Source organism: Hypanus sabinus, chromosome 7 (assembly GCF_030144855.1).
Source record: "Hypanus sabinus isolate sHypSab1 chromosome 7, sHypSab1.hap1, whole genome shotgun sequence".
In the NCBI taxonomy this organism is placed as follows: Eukaryota; Metazoa; Chordata; class Chondrichthyes; order Myliobatiformes; family Dasyatidae; genus Hypanus; species Hypanus sabinus.
The window spans coordinates 169,269,559-169,286,074 of NC_082712.1; the positions used below are offsets into that span (position 1 = coordinate 169,269,559).

Here is a 16,516-nt window from a genome sequence, read left to right on the forward strand (position 1 = left end):
ACAGCCCTGCAACTAGTGTCACATTACATACACATATAATGTATATAAACTATAGTAAGTATTTATATATATTGTGTATTTATTATAATGTGTTATTTATCTCACTGTGGGTTTTTTTTAGTGCTGCATCAGATCCAGAGTATCAACTATTTTGTTCTCCTTTAACACTTGTGTTGAGGAAATGACATTAAACAATCTTGAATCAAAGGCATTCCTATTTTTGTTTCCACAATTCCCAACATTTGGATTGAAGAGTTTGAAAGGATCTCAGAATTTGTTTATACCTTTCACCACACATCCAGAGCTTCACCCGTTCACTTAATCTATCAACAAATGTTCAACAACTGTAATCATGACCTCTGCAAAAATGTCTTGTCTGTTCTTACAAATCAAGATAATTCCTTATCTAGGTCAAAACTACTAACATCTCTCTCTTAAGGAAACTAAAATCCTTCTTCACTTGCTGAATCTGTGGACAAGGACGTATGTAGATCCTGTCTTAATTAAATTTTTCAAATATAACTGACTGCAGAAAAAATATGGGAGCTATGTTTTCATAAATTATTAGAGCAATGCAAAACAGCAAATAAAAATTACCCAGCTCATTTTCAAAAATACTTTCATTGGTACAATTCTGTTTCACCAGAGGTTTGATCAACACTACCTGAGTCTCTACTTAATTAAATATTTAAGTTTGTTTATTTTTGAAGTTGAATTACCTATGAACATGTTCACATTTCCTGTTAACTAATAAGTTAAAAATATCACTATGTTTAAGATTCATTTGAAAGATGAGGTTTGAAGAGCAGACAGTACCACCCTATAAAGCAACCATTTCTCTGAAAGCTGTTCCGAGTAGAAACTAGACAGAGAATCACAGAGATAAAACAAAGAAATAGGCCAATGACAATAAACCTGTATTCACACAACTTTTACTTGTTTTATTCCCTCTGTAGCCCTACCAACTCTTTCAGACCCTCCCATTCATTGCACAGCCCACAGGTCTTTTTGATGTGGGAGGAAACCAAAGCATCCAGGAGAGTAGAATCAATGGGCCGAATGGCCCAATACTGCCCCTATGTCTAACATGCAGAATGTCTGGATTGAACCCAGATCACTGGAGCATGACCACTGTCACTGTGCTGCAAGTGGTTTTAAATTATAAGACTGTAAGACATAGGAGCAGAATTAGGCCATTCAGTCCATTGAGTTTGCTCTGCCATTCCATCATGGCTGAGATCTCTCTCTCAACCCCATTCTCCTGCCTTCTTCCCATAACCTTTGAGGCCCTAATTAAACAAGACTCTATCTACCTTCGCTTTAAATAAACTCAATAACTAGGCCTCCACAGCCACCTGTGGGAATTAATTCAACAGATTCACTACTATCTAGCTAAAGAAATTCCTCCTCCTCCTCTCTGTTCTAAATAGATGTCTCTCTAGTCTGAGGCTACGTCCTCTGGTCTGAGACTCACCCACTCTCGGAAACATCCTCCTTACATCCACTCTGTCCGAATCTTTCAATGTTCGATAGGATTCAATGAGATTCCCCCCCCCCACCCCCCCCAGTCCATACTTCTGAACTCCAGCGAGTACAGGCTCAGAGCCATCAAATTCTCCCCATATATCAACCTTTTAACTCTCAGAATCATTTTCATAAAACCCCCTCTGGTCCCTTTTCTTAGATGAGGGGCCCAAAACTGTTCACAAATCTCCAAGTGCGGTCTGATCAATCCCTCAGCCATAGAGAAGACTAGGCCTCGAGCTACAGTGCTACCCGTTTGCAGCTGCCCAGGGGAGGCATCAGAGTCAGGTGCTCCACCGGAGTACTGGAGGCGGGGCGGTGTGGCGTGGCATCCATACTGAAGTCGGTGTTCATTCAGCAGAAGACAAGCTGTATTATGTTTGACTGCTGACTGCTGCAACATGCATTGACTCATGCACTTGGGCTACATGTTTTGTGTGACCGTATTTTACTGCCATTTTATATGCTCTCGCTATGTTATATGTCCTATTTGTGCCTTGTGCACTGTATGACTGTTGTTTCTGCGTTTTCCACCTTGGCCCTCGAGTAACGCTGTGATGTTTGGCTGTATTCATATATGGTTGAATGACAATTAAGCTTGAACTTACACAGCCTCTGCATTACACATTGGCATTTATATTCTAGTCTATGCTAACATTGCATTTGCCTTCCTTACCTCTGTCTCAACCTGAAAAATAACCTTTAGTGAATCCAGCATAAGAACTCCTAAGTCCCTTTGCATCTGAGTTTTGAGTTATTTCCCCATTCAGAAAATAATCTATCCCTCTATTCCTTCTACCAAGTGCATAACCAAACAGTTCTCTGTACTATATTCCACTTGATTGCCCATTCTCCCAACCTGACTAAGTCTTTCTGCAGACACCTTGCTTCCCCAATACTGCCTGCCCCTCCACCTGTCTTTGTATCAGTCACAAACCCGGCCACAAAGCCATCAATTCTGTTATCCAAGTCATTCACACATAACAGGAAAAGAAGCAATCCCAATGCTGACTGCAATGACACACCACTTGTAACCAACAGCCAACCAGAAAAGGACCTTTTTAACCATATAACCATATAACAATCACAGCACGGAAACAGGCCATCTTGGCCCTCCTAGTCCGTGCCGAACCCTTAATCTCACCTAGTCCCACCTACCCGCACTCAGCCCATAACCCTCCACTCCTTTCCTGTCCATATACCTATCCAATTTTACCTTAAATGACACAACTGAACTGGCCTCTACTACTTCTACAGGAAGCTCATTCCACACAGCTATCACTCTTTGAGTAAAAAAAATACCCCCTCATGTTTCCCTTAAACTTCTGCCCCCTAACTCTCAAATCATGTCCTCTAGTTTGAATCTCCCCTACTCTCAATGGAAACAGCCTGTTCACGTCAACTCTATCTATCCCTCTCAAAATTTTAAATACCTCGATCAAATCCCCCCTCAACCTTCTACGCTCCAGTGAATAGAGACCTAACTTGTTCAACCTTTCTCTGTAACTTAATTGCTGAAACCCAGGTAACATCCTAGTAAATCGTCTCTGTACTCTCTCTAATTTATTGATAGCTTTCCTATAATTCGGTGACCAGAACTGCACACAATATTCCAAATTTGGCCTTACCAATGCCTTGTACAACTTTAGCATTACATCCCAACTTCTGTACTCAATGCTTTGATTTATAATCCCACTTTGCCTCTTGCCAGTCAGCCAAAGCTCTATCCATGCTAGTATCTTTCCTGTAATACCATGTGCTCTTATCTTTTTAAACAGTCCCATGTGTGGTCTTGTTTTAAAATTCAACCTTTTTGGATAAATCTAAGACTCTTACTGGAACAAATTATTGGAATACAACTTCCACATAGCCCAATATTATTTTTATTAGGCGATATTGAAGGGATAATACCGAAACCTAAATTGAATAAATATCAAAAAAAATTATAAAAATTGCATTGGCAGTAGCCAAAAAAGCTATTGCAGTTACTTGGAAATCAGATTCATACTTAACTATGGACCGTTGGAATATGAAATATATAGCTGCATTTCACTTGAAAAAATTACTTATAATTTAAGAAATGAATATATTTTTGAAAATTTGGCACCCCATTTACCAAAGAAAGCTGTTAAATATATAGGTCCTTTGAAGATAAAATTATTAGCTATTTCGGGAAAAAAATAAAGATATATACTAAAGTTATTTTGACCTCCATGGAGCATGTGGGGATCCTCCGATATGCAGGCAATCCTTCTTTCTTTCTATTTTTTTTTCTTTAGACAGGGATGTTAAGGGGGGGAAGGGTTAAGGGGAGGGGGTAGGGCTAATATTAATTTTCATTACTCTATTATTCTATTCATTTTATGTAATTCTCCTAAAAATTTAATAAAAAATATTTTAAAAAGTCCCATGTGCAACACCTTGTCAAAGGCCCTCTGAAAATCAAAGTACACAACATCCACTGATTCTTTGTCTATCCTACTTGTTATTTCCTCAAAGAATTCCAACAGATTTGTCAGGCAAGATTTTCCCTTGAGGAAGCCATGTTGACTACAATCTATTTTATTAGGTGCCTCCAAGTACCCCAAAACCACATCCTTAACAATTGACTCCAACATCTTCCCAACGATTGAGGTCAGACTAACAGGCCTATAGTTTCCTTTCTTCTGCCTCTCTCCCTTCTTGAAGAGTGGAATGACATTTGCAATTTTCCATTCCTCCAGAACCATGCCAGAATCTAGTGATTTGTTAAAGATTACAACTAATGCCTCCACAATCTCTATAGTGATTGAGTTTCTAAAATAAGATTTGAATTGATAATGCACCTTTCTTTTCACAGAATTAGTTTACAACTAATGAAGTCCATTTGAAATATTACCACATTCACAACCAGAAACCAAGAAACACCTAGGGCAGGGGTCACCAACTTTTATTGCACTGCAGACCGGTTTAATATTGACAATATTCTTACGGACCGGCCGATGGGGGTGGGGGTGGGGGTGGGGGTGGTGTTAATTACGACTAGAATATAGTTGATATGTCAACTATAAGTCACTTATAAGTGGCTAAAACAATTTCATTTCTCAAAGGGTTTATCTAATGAATTTAGTATTAAACACACAGCACATATTTCCTCGCATGAATATAGTGATAAGTCAATTATAAGTCAATAGCAGCATAACATTTTAAGTAACGTTTGGATACAAAACACACAGCGCATATTTTCCTCGTATGAACATATAAAATCACTGCAACACACCAATATCGCTGAATCAGTGGGAGCCTGCAACAAGACGGTCCCATCGAGGGGTGATAGGACACAGCGATACTCGAAGGGGGTTCCTTATGTCCAGTCTATTCCGCAATTTAGTTTTCGTGGCTCTCGGCACTTGCTTCGGTCACGCTTGCTCTCGTTTTTTTTTCTGCTCAAAAAAACTCAACGGTTTTGTCTTTAAGTGCTGGGTGCTTGGACTCAAGGTGCTGAAGCAGCTTTGAGGGCTTTATTGCCTCATTAGACAGCCTCCGGGCCGAACTCCAGCCACACATATAACAAGCTGGAGGAACTCAGCAGGTCCGGCAGCATCCGTGGAAACGAGCAGTTAACGTTTCGGCCGAGACTCTTGGTCAGTCCTGACGGAGGGTCTCGGCATCTGCAGTGTACTTCGTGTTTCCGAACTCCAGCCTCTTGCCGCCAGACGCCTTGGCCAGGTCCGGCTAGTCGTGGGTGGGGTGAGAGGACAAGGTCGGGGCCGGAGAAAGCGAGGAGTGCGTTAGGACGCGTGTGCCCGCCCCCCTTGTAGGATCTATCGGCCGACAAAGATCGCAGCGAGCTAGCTGCTCTGCTACTTACGAAACTCTGAGCCCGAATTAGGACGCCTGCAAATATTTTAGCACCGGGTTCCCCACGAGCATTCGTTGTGCTGAACAGGCTGCGAGGCGGCGCCCGTCCCCCCGCGCTAACGGCGCTCCCCGCCGGCGGCGCGAGGCCAACCGGTGATCCCTGGCACGAGGTTATCACGGCGTTTAGGCGACTGATGACCTCGCGTGCGTTCAACAGTGGCCGTGGCCGTGACCGGGACTGAGGAAAGGGGCAGCGGACTCGTATCGTTTCAGTGGTTGGGGACCACTGACCTAGGGGACAGTCTCAGAATAGAGGGATGTCAATTTAAAACGGAGATGAGGAGGAATCCCTTTAGCCAGAGTGGTGAATCTGTGGAATTTGTTGCTGTGGAGGCCAAGGCATTGGGTATATTTAAGGGAGGGGTTAATAGGTTCTTGATTAGTCAGGAGATGAAGGGTTAAGGGGAAAAGGCAAGAGATGGGACTAATAGGGAAATGGATCAGCCATAATGAAATGCCAGAGCAAATGCCAAAGGGCAAATGGCCTAATTCTGGTCCTATATCTTGTAGTTTTAAATGGCAGGAGGAAGACCAGAATATCTCTTCTGGTATTCACCAGGATATCAGGGAGAATGGCCCTGATCTCACTCATCTTAAAACAGAAACCTTAAATATCATGAAAGGCACAGATTTCAAAATACTTAAAGCCAAACTTTTCACAGAATAGTTTACAACTCACTGTGTTCCCATTGGCAGCTGCAAATTAAACCAATTAACCTTTCATTAAACCCTGGAAACATGGTCCCAATTAAACAATTAATCAGATACTTCCTATAACTCAAAATGGCTACAGATCTCCTAATGATGCAATGTAACCTTTTAATTGTGAAGTTTATTTTTTTTTAATTTGTAATCACAAAATTCTTGCCATTTGTTGCCTTATTCTTTCACATGTCCAAGGTGACCTTCATGCTTTCACTGCAATTACTAGACAGATGACCTTTCTTAAACATCCACACAGCTCAGCTGTAGCTTTCTTGCCTTTGATTCAGAATTACAAGCCCCAGTATTGTTGTGTGGAACTAACAGGAGCGGTGCATTACACAAGTCCTTCTGAGTATCATGGTGTTGAGGTTTGTGAGTCCCTGAGATCCCAAGAGCAATGTCGTCTAGAGTGTCACCATCTGGTGCTTAGCTCCTGATAGGTCACCTATGCTAGGATCAAGGGGGAAAGTTCCAGACAAAGAGCACAGACAGCCACCACAAGGTCCTTGCAAGATTGGGGTTCAGGTTCAGTGGCATGGAATGCAAAAGACTGGAAGCCCTTCACTGGCATTGTGACGTGTCCTCATTCTCCACCAGCTCTACTGTTTAGGTCTCAATTGGATTGCTCTTTGTCTGGAACTCATAATCCCCTCCACAATGACAAGGTGACAATCCTCAGAAGCACAGAAGTGTACAGCACAGGAACAGGCCCACGATGTTGTGCCAAACTAATTAATAAAATTAGTAATCTAGTTAGTAACCTGCAAAGCATTTGCAACACATCTCCTTTTCACTTTTTATCAGAGGATTGAGATGAGGAATGATGGCTTGCAGTGAAGAAATGAGTGATCAGTTTTTTTCAGGGACTCTGGAATAGTCTGCTATTTTGACAATTGGAAGTAGGAATTAAAACTAAATGACTCAAACAGTTGTCAACTACACACAATGACCACTTTATAAAGGTACCTCCTGTACCTAATAAAGTGACTACTGTGTGCATGTTCATGGTGGGCTGCTGCTGTGGCCCATCCACTTCAAGGTTCGACATATGTGTTCAGAGATGCTCTTCTGCCCACTATTGTAATGTGTGATTATTTGAGTTACTGTTGCCTTGAACCAGTCTGGCCATTTCCTCTGACCACCCTCATTAACAAGGCATTTACACCCAGTCTGCTGCTCACTGGCTTTTTTCCCTGTACTCTAAACAAAGGTGTTATAATAATTCGGTGTTGGAAAAAATGTTTGATTTTGGAACAGAACTGTTCCTCCCAATGACTTAAAGCTCAAATGAGTTCTGCATATATTTTCAAAGTTACAGACCTCCTCTGTATTTGCTTACTTACATGCCCATAGGATGTGGGCTTTCTGACCATACCAATGATTTTTTTGTGAAGTGACTACTGAGTGTACAGTATATCCATTGAAATATGTGCTTACACTTGATGAACTTCAGGGAGCAGAGATAAAGGATGTATGGAGAATTGAGGATATGGGTCAGCATGGCTGAGAAAGTTGGTGAGTGGACAGCCTGCAAAGAAAGTAGGCTTGAGATGAAGGCTGAATTTAAGGAGGATGAGCAATCACATTGTGCAGAAACAGGGAGAGAGATTGTAGACAGTAGGACCATGGAATGCTGATGAGTTAGGGGACAGATATGGTTGGACTGAGGAAGGAGGCATGACAACGTGAGATAAGAGTTCTATGAAGGGGAAAACAAAGTGTAAAACAGAAGCAGAATTGATGGTATCAGGCCAGAACAGCAGCCAGCTATGGTTAAATACCCTCAGGTAGCAATTATAGTAGAGACATTCTGGCTATGAACAAGGAACAGAGATTCAAGCCACCTTTTGTTCCCCAACATAATGACAGTTGATGAAAGAGCCAAGAAGCAGGTGATCCATTTTAACTTTAATAAAAACTTATTTTCCCAACAAGAAATCATCATTTTCAAAAAGTGCATTTCTTAATTACCCCTCCAGGTTACAATACCTTGTCATAACCAAGATGAAAGTAACATATAAATATATTCTAATGCTCTCAGTGCTTTATTGCTATCTCTAGCACCACCTCAAATTTACAAATGCATTCCAAGCAGAATAATCTTTCAACCTTTGTCTAACTTTCCACCTCATAAGTCATAAACTTAAATAATATTGCTTTACACATCAGAAAATATACATAATTTTACATAGAGATTTTATATAACCGTTTAAAGCAGTGTATCTTTGGAATTTAATAGCAGATGAAAAAAACAATTGTGAAACCAGTTTACGAACTTACTGGACAGTCATAAAACAATCTGGACAAAACACTGCACACATTAATACAAGATGAATTTTATACAACTGTGATCAGTGCTCAAATCATTAGCAGCTTTGACAATGATACAAATATGACTCCCAACTGCACCCTACCTTTGGCAAGGGAGGACTAGGTGGAACACTGATTCACTGACCAATGGCAAGTAAAATCAGGCTGAGTAGAGAGCCAGTGTTGCATTGTTTCACAGAGGTCTCCCAACATGGCACATCAGGATGGAATTCACCTCCTCCCCTTACAACCATCAACCCCATTCTTCTTCTCCTAATCATGATGGTGCATCTACAAACGTCCCGCCAGGCACATGAAAACAAGAACATGTAGTGTCACAAAGTATGCGAAGACCAAGTAACGTGATCTGGTCCGTGCACTCATTAGCTTTGAGCAGTACATACTGCGGCCTCGTAGCCAGCGCTTGAAGGAAAGCGCCCCTCTCTTTACCTGCAGAGACAGAAGTAGAGTCAACAACAACCAACATTACCTTAGCTAATCCAGAATTAAAATAACTAGCAAACTACCTGGGTGGAGAAGTTAATTAATTCACATTTTCATAACAATACGACAAAAAAGCAGTACCACAAGGAAATATTCATATTATATTTCATCAATTTAAGGTAATATTCAACATAAGTCATAGAAAGCTAACATACTAGAGTGTACAGTACTCAAACTCTTAAGAGCACGGGGGTTTAGTGAATGGTAAACTAAGAGAGGCTTCATCTTACAGTCTCCTTCAGCATTTAGATATTCTTCTGCTTCTATCTTCTTGGCTGCCTTGGAACCTGATGCAGTTTTCTCATCCTTACTTATGTAGGTGTGTTTCGGCATACGCTTCCAAAAAAGCCCAGTCTCATCTGCATTAAACACCTGTTTTGGTGTGATGTACTAACTCAGCTATCATAGCCTGCAACTGCACAAGGTAGCGTTCAGCAGTTTCATGGTCAGCACTAGCCTGCTCACCATGCACAACTAAGTTGTGAATATCACTTCACACTTCCTCACTAGCCTCTGAACAAAGACAACCATAAGTTTCCAAAGCTTGCACATGAAGATGATCGGAACTAAGTGTTTTTTTCTGTTTTTTTGCTCAATGTACAAACTCAACATTTTCTCCATTTTTGTCATAATCGGGTTAAGCACTTTGGTAACAATCTTTGAAGACACTTGTGGTGAATCAATCTCTACACTTTTTATTTTCTCAGCATTTTTCTTTATGTTTCTAATCGTGGACTCACCCTGGCCGAAGTAGCATCCCAGAGCTGTTCATCTGACGCCGCCCTGTCTATAATTTCCAACTTTTTTTCAAATGTTAAAGTGGTTCTCTGCCACTTGGCAGATGGCCCAGGGCTTGACATCGAACGCTTAGGAGGCATAGTTAAATATTTCAAGCACAAAATCACTGCACCGTAGGTAAAAACAACAAAAGCTTAAGAGTGCAAGGTCGCACATTGCCAAAACCAGTGCGAGACTGGCAGGAATGAGACTGTGAGGCGTGCACACGTGACTTGTATTGATGGGAAAGCAGTGCTCCTCGCTTAACAGTGAGTTTTGGACGCATATAAGGAGACATTGGTAGAAATAGATTCCTCGCATAACTGTGAATCCGCATTGTCTGAAGGCGTGTATAAGGAGGATAGGGTGTATTGTACTTTTCATGTCTTTATTGAACACACTATTCAATCATTCACAGTCCAGGCTGGAAAAAGTATGTGAATTCTTGTATTTAATAACTGGTAGAACCTTCTTTAGCATCAAATGTTTCCTGTAGCTGCTGATCAGACTTGCACAATGGCGAGAAGGAACTTTAGATCATTCCTCCATACAAAACTGTTTTGGTTCATCAATATTTCTGGGATATCCTGTATGAACAGCCCTATTCGGGTCATGCCACAGCATCTCAATTGGATTAAGGTCTGGACTCCGACTTAGCTAGTCCAAAAAAATGAATTTTCTTCTTTTTAAACCATTCTGTCGTTGATTTACTCTTGTTTTGGATCATTGTCTTGTTGCATCATCCAACTTCTATTAAGCTTCATGTGATAGACTGCTACCCTGACATTCTCCTATAAAATAGGTTGATACAATTTTGAATTCATTGCTCCCTCAACAATTGCAAGCTGTCTAGGCCCTGAGTCTACTTTGCTGCCTCAAACCATGATGCTCCTTCCATCATGCTTCACAGTTGGGTGAGGGTTTGGTGTTGGTGTGCAGTGTCCTTTTCCCTCCAAATATAGCAATTTGCATTTCTGTCAAGAAGTTCAACTTTTGTCTCATCTGTCCACAGAAGGCATTATCCCAGAGATTCACATATGTTTTTGAACCTAGACAGTGATTGTTTAAATGGTGTACTCAGTATTGATGAAATGTAGTACAATTAGAAAACATATAGCACAATAGAGGTCCTTCGGCCCACAAAGCTGTGCCGAACATATCCGGACCTTAGAAATGACTAGGCTTTACCCATAGCCCTCTATTTTTCTAAGCTCTATGTACCCATCCAGGAGTCTCTTAAAAGACCCTATTGTTTCTGCCTCCACCGCTGCCGCCAGCAGCCCATTCCACGCACACACCACTCTCTGCGTAAAAAACTTACCCAATGTCTCCTCTGTACCTACTTCCAAGCACCTTAAAACTATGCCCTCTCATGCTAGCCATTTCAGCCCTGGGGAAAAGACTCTGACTATCCACACGATCAAAACCTCTCATTATCTTGTACACCTCTAATAAGTCACCTCTGATCCTCCGTCGCTTCAACGAGAAAAGGCCGAGTTCACTCAACCTGTTCTCATGAGGCATGCTCCCCAATCCAGGCAATATCCTTGTAAAACTCCTCTATGGTTTCCTCATCCTTCCTGTAGTGAAGTGACCAGAACTGAGCACAGTACTCCAAGTGGGGTCTGACCAGGGTCCTATATAGCTACATTACCTCTTGGCTCTTAAACACTTAAATTGTTGGTGTGTTATTAGTTTAGGCAGATTGTGTATGTCTATTATTGAGACTTAGATAAAGATCAGACCACATTTCATGCGTAACTAATGCAGAAAACTAGAAGTGCAGAAAATTAAAAGAAAAACTGCAAATACTAGAAACTTAAAATCAAAAGTTCACAAACATTTTCTTGCAACTGTATATGTGCCTAAGACTTTTGCATAGTACTGTACTGCAGACTGTAAAAAGCCCGAGGAACTGCATCGTATTTTAAGTTATTATGTTCAACAAAACAGGATTTCCAAAGTGTTTCTCAGTTCGCAGGGAGAGACAAGGAAGGTACTGTATAAAAGTTCAGAAAATTGGATCGAAAGTAGAATGCAAAAAAATAAGTACACACCTTCCGCACCACCACCTGCTCACTGGAATCTATAATCAAAGCCTCACGTTCTTCATCCGATTCCAGCTGAATAGTGTACTCTCTGGGTGGTAGTCTGACTGGAAGTGGATCAAGGCTAGAAAGAAATCGCAGCATTAATCATACAACGTAAATTCTTCGAAACGTTTACAGATACAAACCACTGGGGAAAACACAAGTATTTCAATGAATCCTATCCACACAGTTAAAATCAGTTGCTCCCTATAGTGAAGGAAAACTGATCTCAAACCTCTACTGCTTTGCGACTATACCCACTTATGGGGAAGGTTTTGGGAGTAAACACCGAGAGAAAAATCCAGAGCTGCACTCTCTAAGGCAGTTCAACTTGGAGTTCAATGCTGACTGGCAATTTCTGCAACATTGCTGGTGCCAAACTGTATCACTCTCTGCTGTTCCTTTGGGTTCATCAGATGCGTGGAGCGGGGGAGCTTGCCACATGGGCAACAGCTTGCCCTCTATATCATACTGCATATCTCGACAGTTCGGATGCAACCTCCATGGTCAGTCCTGAATGATGAACGCCTTACTCACTCACTACGAGAGGTTTGATACAGAGTAGGTAAGAGAATCACTAAACCAAGATGCAGATTCATAGCAACTGGCAAAAAAGCCAATGGAAAAATAAAGATAAATGCTTTTATTCTCAGCAATTTATGATATGGAAAGCATGCCCTGAAACAGTGATGGAAAATGACTCAATAATGCCTTACATGTCATATGAGGAAAGGCTGAGTGAGCTAGGACTTTTCTCTTTGAAGCGAAGGAGCAAGAGAGGCAACTTAACAGAGGTTTATAAGATTATGAGAGGCATCGCAAGAGTGGACACCTTTTTCCAAGGATGGCAATGACCAATACCAGAGGATGTCTGTTTAAGGTAAACAGAGGAAAGCTAAAAGTAGACACCTGAGGTTGGCTTTGTTTTTAAACAGAGTGATGGGTATCTGGAACACATTCCCAAGGCAGGTGGTAGAGAAGAATTGGATTGATCATGAAGGATATTTAAATAAGTTGGCACATTGTGTCCCAAAGGGCCTGTAGTATACTGTACTATGTCCCATTAATCTTTTAAAAAGAATTTCAAGCCCATGTTGAAAGAGTAAACGAGGAACACCAACTGGATAGGTCTTTTATAGCCAGTATAATTCTGTAATTCTACCCCAATCACACATACATGGCTCTTCAGATTTTGTAAGCTAACTAACATGTCTTTTGGGAAATCATTGTATGTATCGTGTCCACAGAAAAATGACATTTTATTGTTCCGAGGTTGCTAAAAGTGGTAACATTATTTCCAGCCACAGTGGATATGCCTTTAATTAAGCTCACTGTTCAGGAACTGAGATCGATTTTATACATAGTAATTAACCTCCTCTCACTGCAATTCCCTTGAGACACTACCCTGGGAGAAATGTTATTGTCTCCTCCAATCTTTAACAGTAAATGGATTTTTTATTATTTAAAAATCCTGTTCCTTTTTCAACTGAGTGGCTGTACAAGTTTGTCAAACAGACAAAGAAAAACTATCTTAAACAAACAGATATGGGTGATACCCTTATGGAAAGGCATATCCTTGCATGATATCCAGTCTAATGCAGTTTAAAACACTCACCCCTTGAACCTTTCTTCAGCTGCCAGCAATGCTTCCTCAGCTGCACGTCTCTGTCGTTCTTCATCTGCGAGCATTTCTGCCAACTGGGTCAGCTCCTGATGGGCAGACGCATTCCGTTGCTCTGATTCCGCAAGCCTATATCATCAACAATATACACAAATGACCCACTGCAAATGAAGAACAAACTTCTCCAACTCATCCTCACATGCTTTGCAGCCAAATCGGTATTTTGTGAAAGACATGTATATCATAGGCAACAAACAGGAGACCAATTAATACTTATTTTTTAAGGAACTGTTTCGTAAATCTGCCCACCCCAATTATCATCCAAGGATATTTTATGTACTTCTGAGCAGACAGACATAGCTTTATTTAATGCTTATTTTAAAGGTTGGCAGCTCCCACAGTGCAGCACACCCTCAGTACACTAATGTCAGACTGTACTATGTGCCAAATGAGAATTTAACAAAAATATATATAGTTAATACTCATGACTTAGACAGTTGAACCAGAAGGGAATGTTTGTGCAAAGCAATCTGCTATTAAAGCTCTAAAAACAGAGTAATTTATTGAATTAACTGAGAATTAGACCTTTTCAACTAGAGAGCAGTGTGCCCGAGGGTCAATGACAACCTTGGAATTTATGCTTAATGCCAACAGGGCAAATTTCAAATTCGCTAAAAGCAGAAAATCCACAGCTTTCAAACAATGTCAGGCAGTGTCCAAAATATTGCACAAATTGTGAGTTACTTGGAGTACTGTGTTCAGTTCTGGTCACCTCACTACAGGAAGGATGTCAATACTATAGAAAGAATGCAGAGGAGATTGACAAGAAGGTTGCCTGGATTGGAGAGTGTGCCTTATGAGAATAGGTAAGTAAACTTGGCCTTTTCTCCTTGGAGTGACGAAGGATGAGAGGTGGCCTGATAGAGGTGTATAAGATGATGAGAGGCATTGATCGTGTGGATAGTCAGAGGCTTTTTCCCCAGGGCTGAAATGGATAGCACGAGGAGGCACAGTTTTAAGCTGCTTGTAAATAAGTACAGAGGGGATGTCAGGAGTAAGTTTTTCCCTAGAGTGGTGGCACAGCCAACAACGGTGGTAGAGGCAGATACAAAAGGATTTTTTTTTTTTTTTTTTTTTTAAAGAGTTTTAGATTGGTACATTGAGCTTAGAAAAATAGAGGGCTATGTGGTAGGGAAATTCTAGGCAGTGTCTAGAGTAGGTTACATGGCTGGCACAACATTGTGGACTGAAGGGCCTGTAATATGCCGTGGATGTCTCTGTTCTAAGTTACAAGGAACTACAGAGTAGGTTCGTACAGACAAGTACTGGAGCTGCCTGATAACTGTGAGGATGGTGTTAACAGGCATAGATATAGTGCTCATCAAGTCAAGAGTCTCAAGAGTGGTACAGTACATAAGCGGACCCTATCATCCACCAGAACCAGACTGCTCATCTACATAAATCCCAACTGCCTGCACCAGCTCTGTATCCTCAATGCCTGGTCTATTCAAGTGCCTTCTAGATGTCTCTTAAACACATTGATAGTACCAACTCCATCACCTCCTAACAGTGAGTTCCAGGTATCAACTATTCTGTGTAAGGAACTTTCTCTTCAAGTTCCCTTTAAAATCACTTCTTTACTTAAACCTGTGCCCTCTTGTTGATATTTGTATAATGGGAAAACAATCATATTTCTCAAAATTTATGTAATCTTAATAGGTCATCCCCAGCTTCCTCCACTCCTGGGAAAACAAAACCAGCCTATGAACTCTCTCCTCATAACCAAAGTTCTCCAATCCAGGCAATATCCTGATGAATCTTCTCTGCACTCTCTCCAGTAAAACACATCCTTCCTATAGTGTGTTGACCAGACCTGCACACAATATTCCAAGAGTGGCCTACCCAGTGTTTGTAAAGTTACAACTTAATGACCAACTTCTTTGTCCATGCCCCATCATATGAAGGAAGCTTGCCAGATGTCTTCTTCACCACCGTATCTACCTGGAATGGGCTGCCGGCAACGGTGGTGGAGGCGGATAAGATAGGGTCTTTTAAGAGATTTTTGGATAGGTACATGTTCGGCACAACTCTGTGGGCCGAAGGGCCTGTATTGTGCTGTAGGTTTTCTACGTTTCTATGACACTTTCTGGGAGCAATGAACCCCAAGGTCCCTTTATCAGTTATTCATATGTCCTACTCCTACCTGACTTCCCATATGTTGGTATTGAATTCCATCTGCCAACACTCCATCTAACTTTCCATCTACGGTAACCTTCTTCACTATCCACAATAACGCCATTGTACTAATCATACCACCTATATTCACCTATTACGTCATTAATAGGTATTAGAAACAACAAGGATCCTGGAACCAATCTCTACAGTACACCACAGGTCACTGACCTCAAATGTTAAAAGCATCCTTCTACCACTCTCCTGTCTCCCATCAGCTGGCCAGTCTTGGGTTCAATAAGCCAGTGTGGCACGTGCCTTAACCTTGTAAGTCTCTGGGTCCTTGTCAAATGGCTCATGAAAGTAATCATATTCAATGCCTACAACCATTGCTTCATCAATTTAATTAGCTATTTCCTCAAAGAACTCAATCCTATCAGTGAGGCAGGACTTCTCCTGCACAAAGCCATTTGGCATTCTGATTTTTAATTTGCAAAGTCACTTTAGAACCTTTTTATTGGTACGTAATCATCAACAGCTATAAAATGATACAAAACTTTAACAGATTCATATGTATACAATTGATAAAGCTGAAGAGAAAAAAAACTGATCTTGAAATATAAAAATGGAAAAAAAAATTATATATAGATAGAAGAAAGAAGGAAAATAAAAGAATCTAACTAAGAAAAAATCCTCCACTAACTACAAAAAAACCCATTAGGAATCAACCCCCCCCCGGGAGCAATACGTTTGACCTTCATCTAAATATATTAAAAAAAAGTCATCCACCGCCATTTCATATCTATAAAAAAAAATAAAATTGGAAGGAAACCGTATAACTTAATTCAAATTAAATGATAATATTTGGCAAAAGAACCCCATTTTCTCTCAAAATCAAATCGAGGATCAAAAG

The 16,516-nt window shown here is 40.9% G+C and overlaps 1 protein-coding gene across 1 annotated transcript in view; it reads right to left on the reverse strand.

The window, feature by feature from the left end:
- Window positions 1–8,025: 8,025 nt before the first annotated feature.
- LOC132397382 (golgin subfamily B member 1-like) overlaps window positions 8,026–16,516 on the reverse strand; it is a 97,561-nt gene continuing 89,070 nt past the window's right edge. Inside the window, exons 28-30 of the mRNA XM_059976079.1 lie at window positions 13,426–13,560; window positions 11,778–11,892; window positions 8,026–8,889 (exon numbers count right to left, since the gene is read on the reverse strand). Of these exons, the coding sequence (XP_059832062.1) occupies window positions 8,731–8,889; window positions 11,778–11,892; window positions 13,426–13,560 (409 nt within the window). The 3' untranslated portion in view covers window positions 8,026–8,730. The remainder of the gene's footprint in view (window positions 8,890–11,777; window positions 11,893–13,425; window positions 13,561–16,516) is intronic.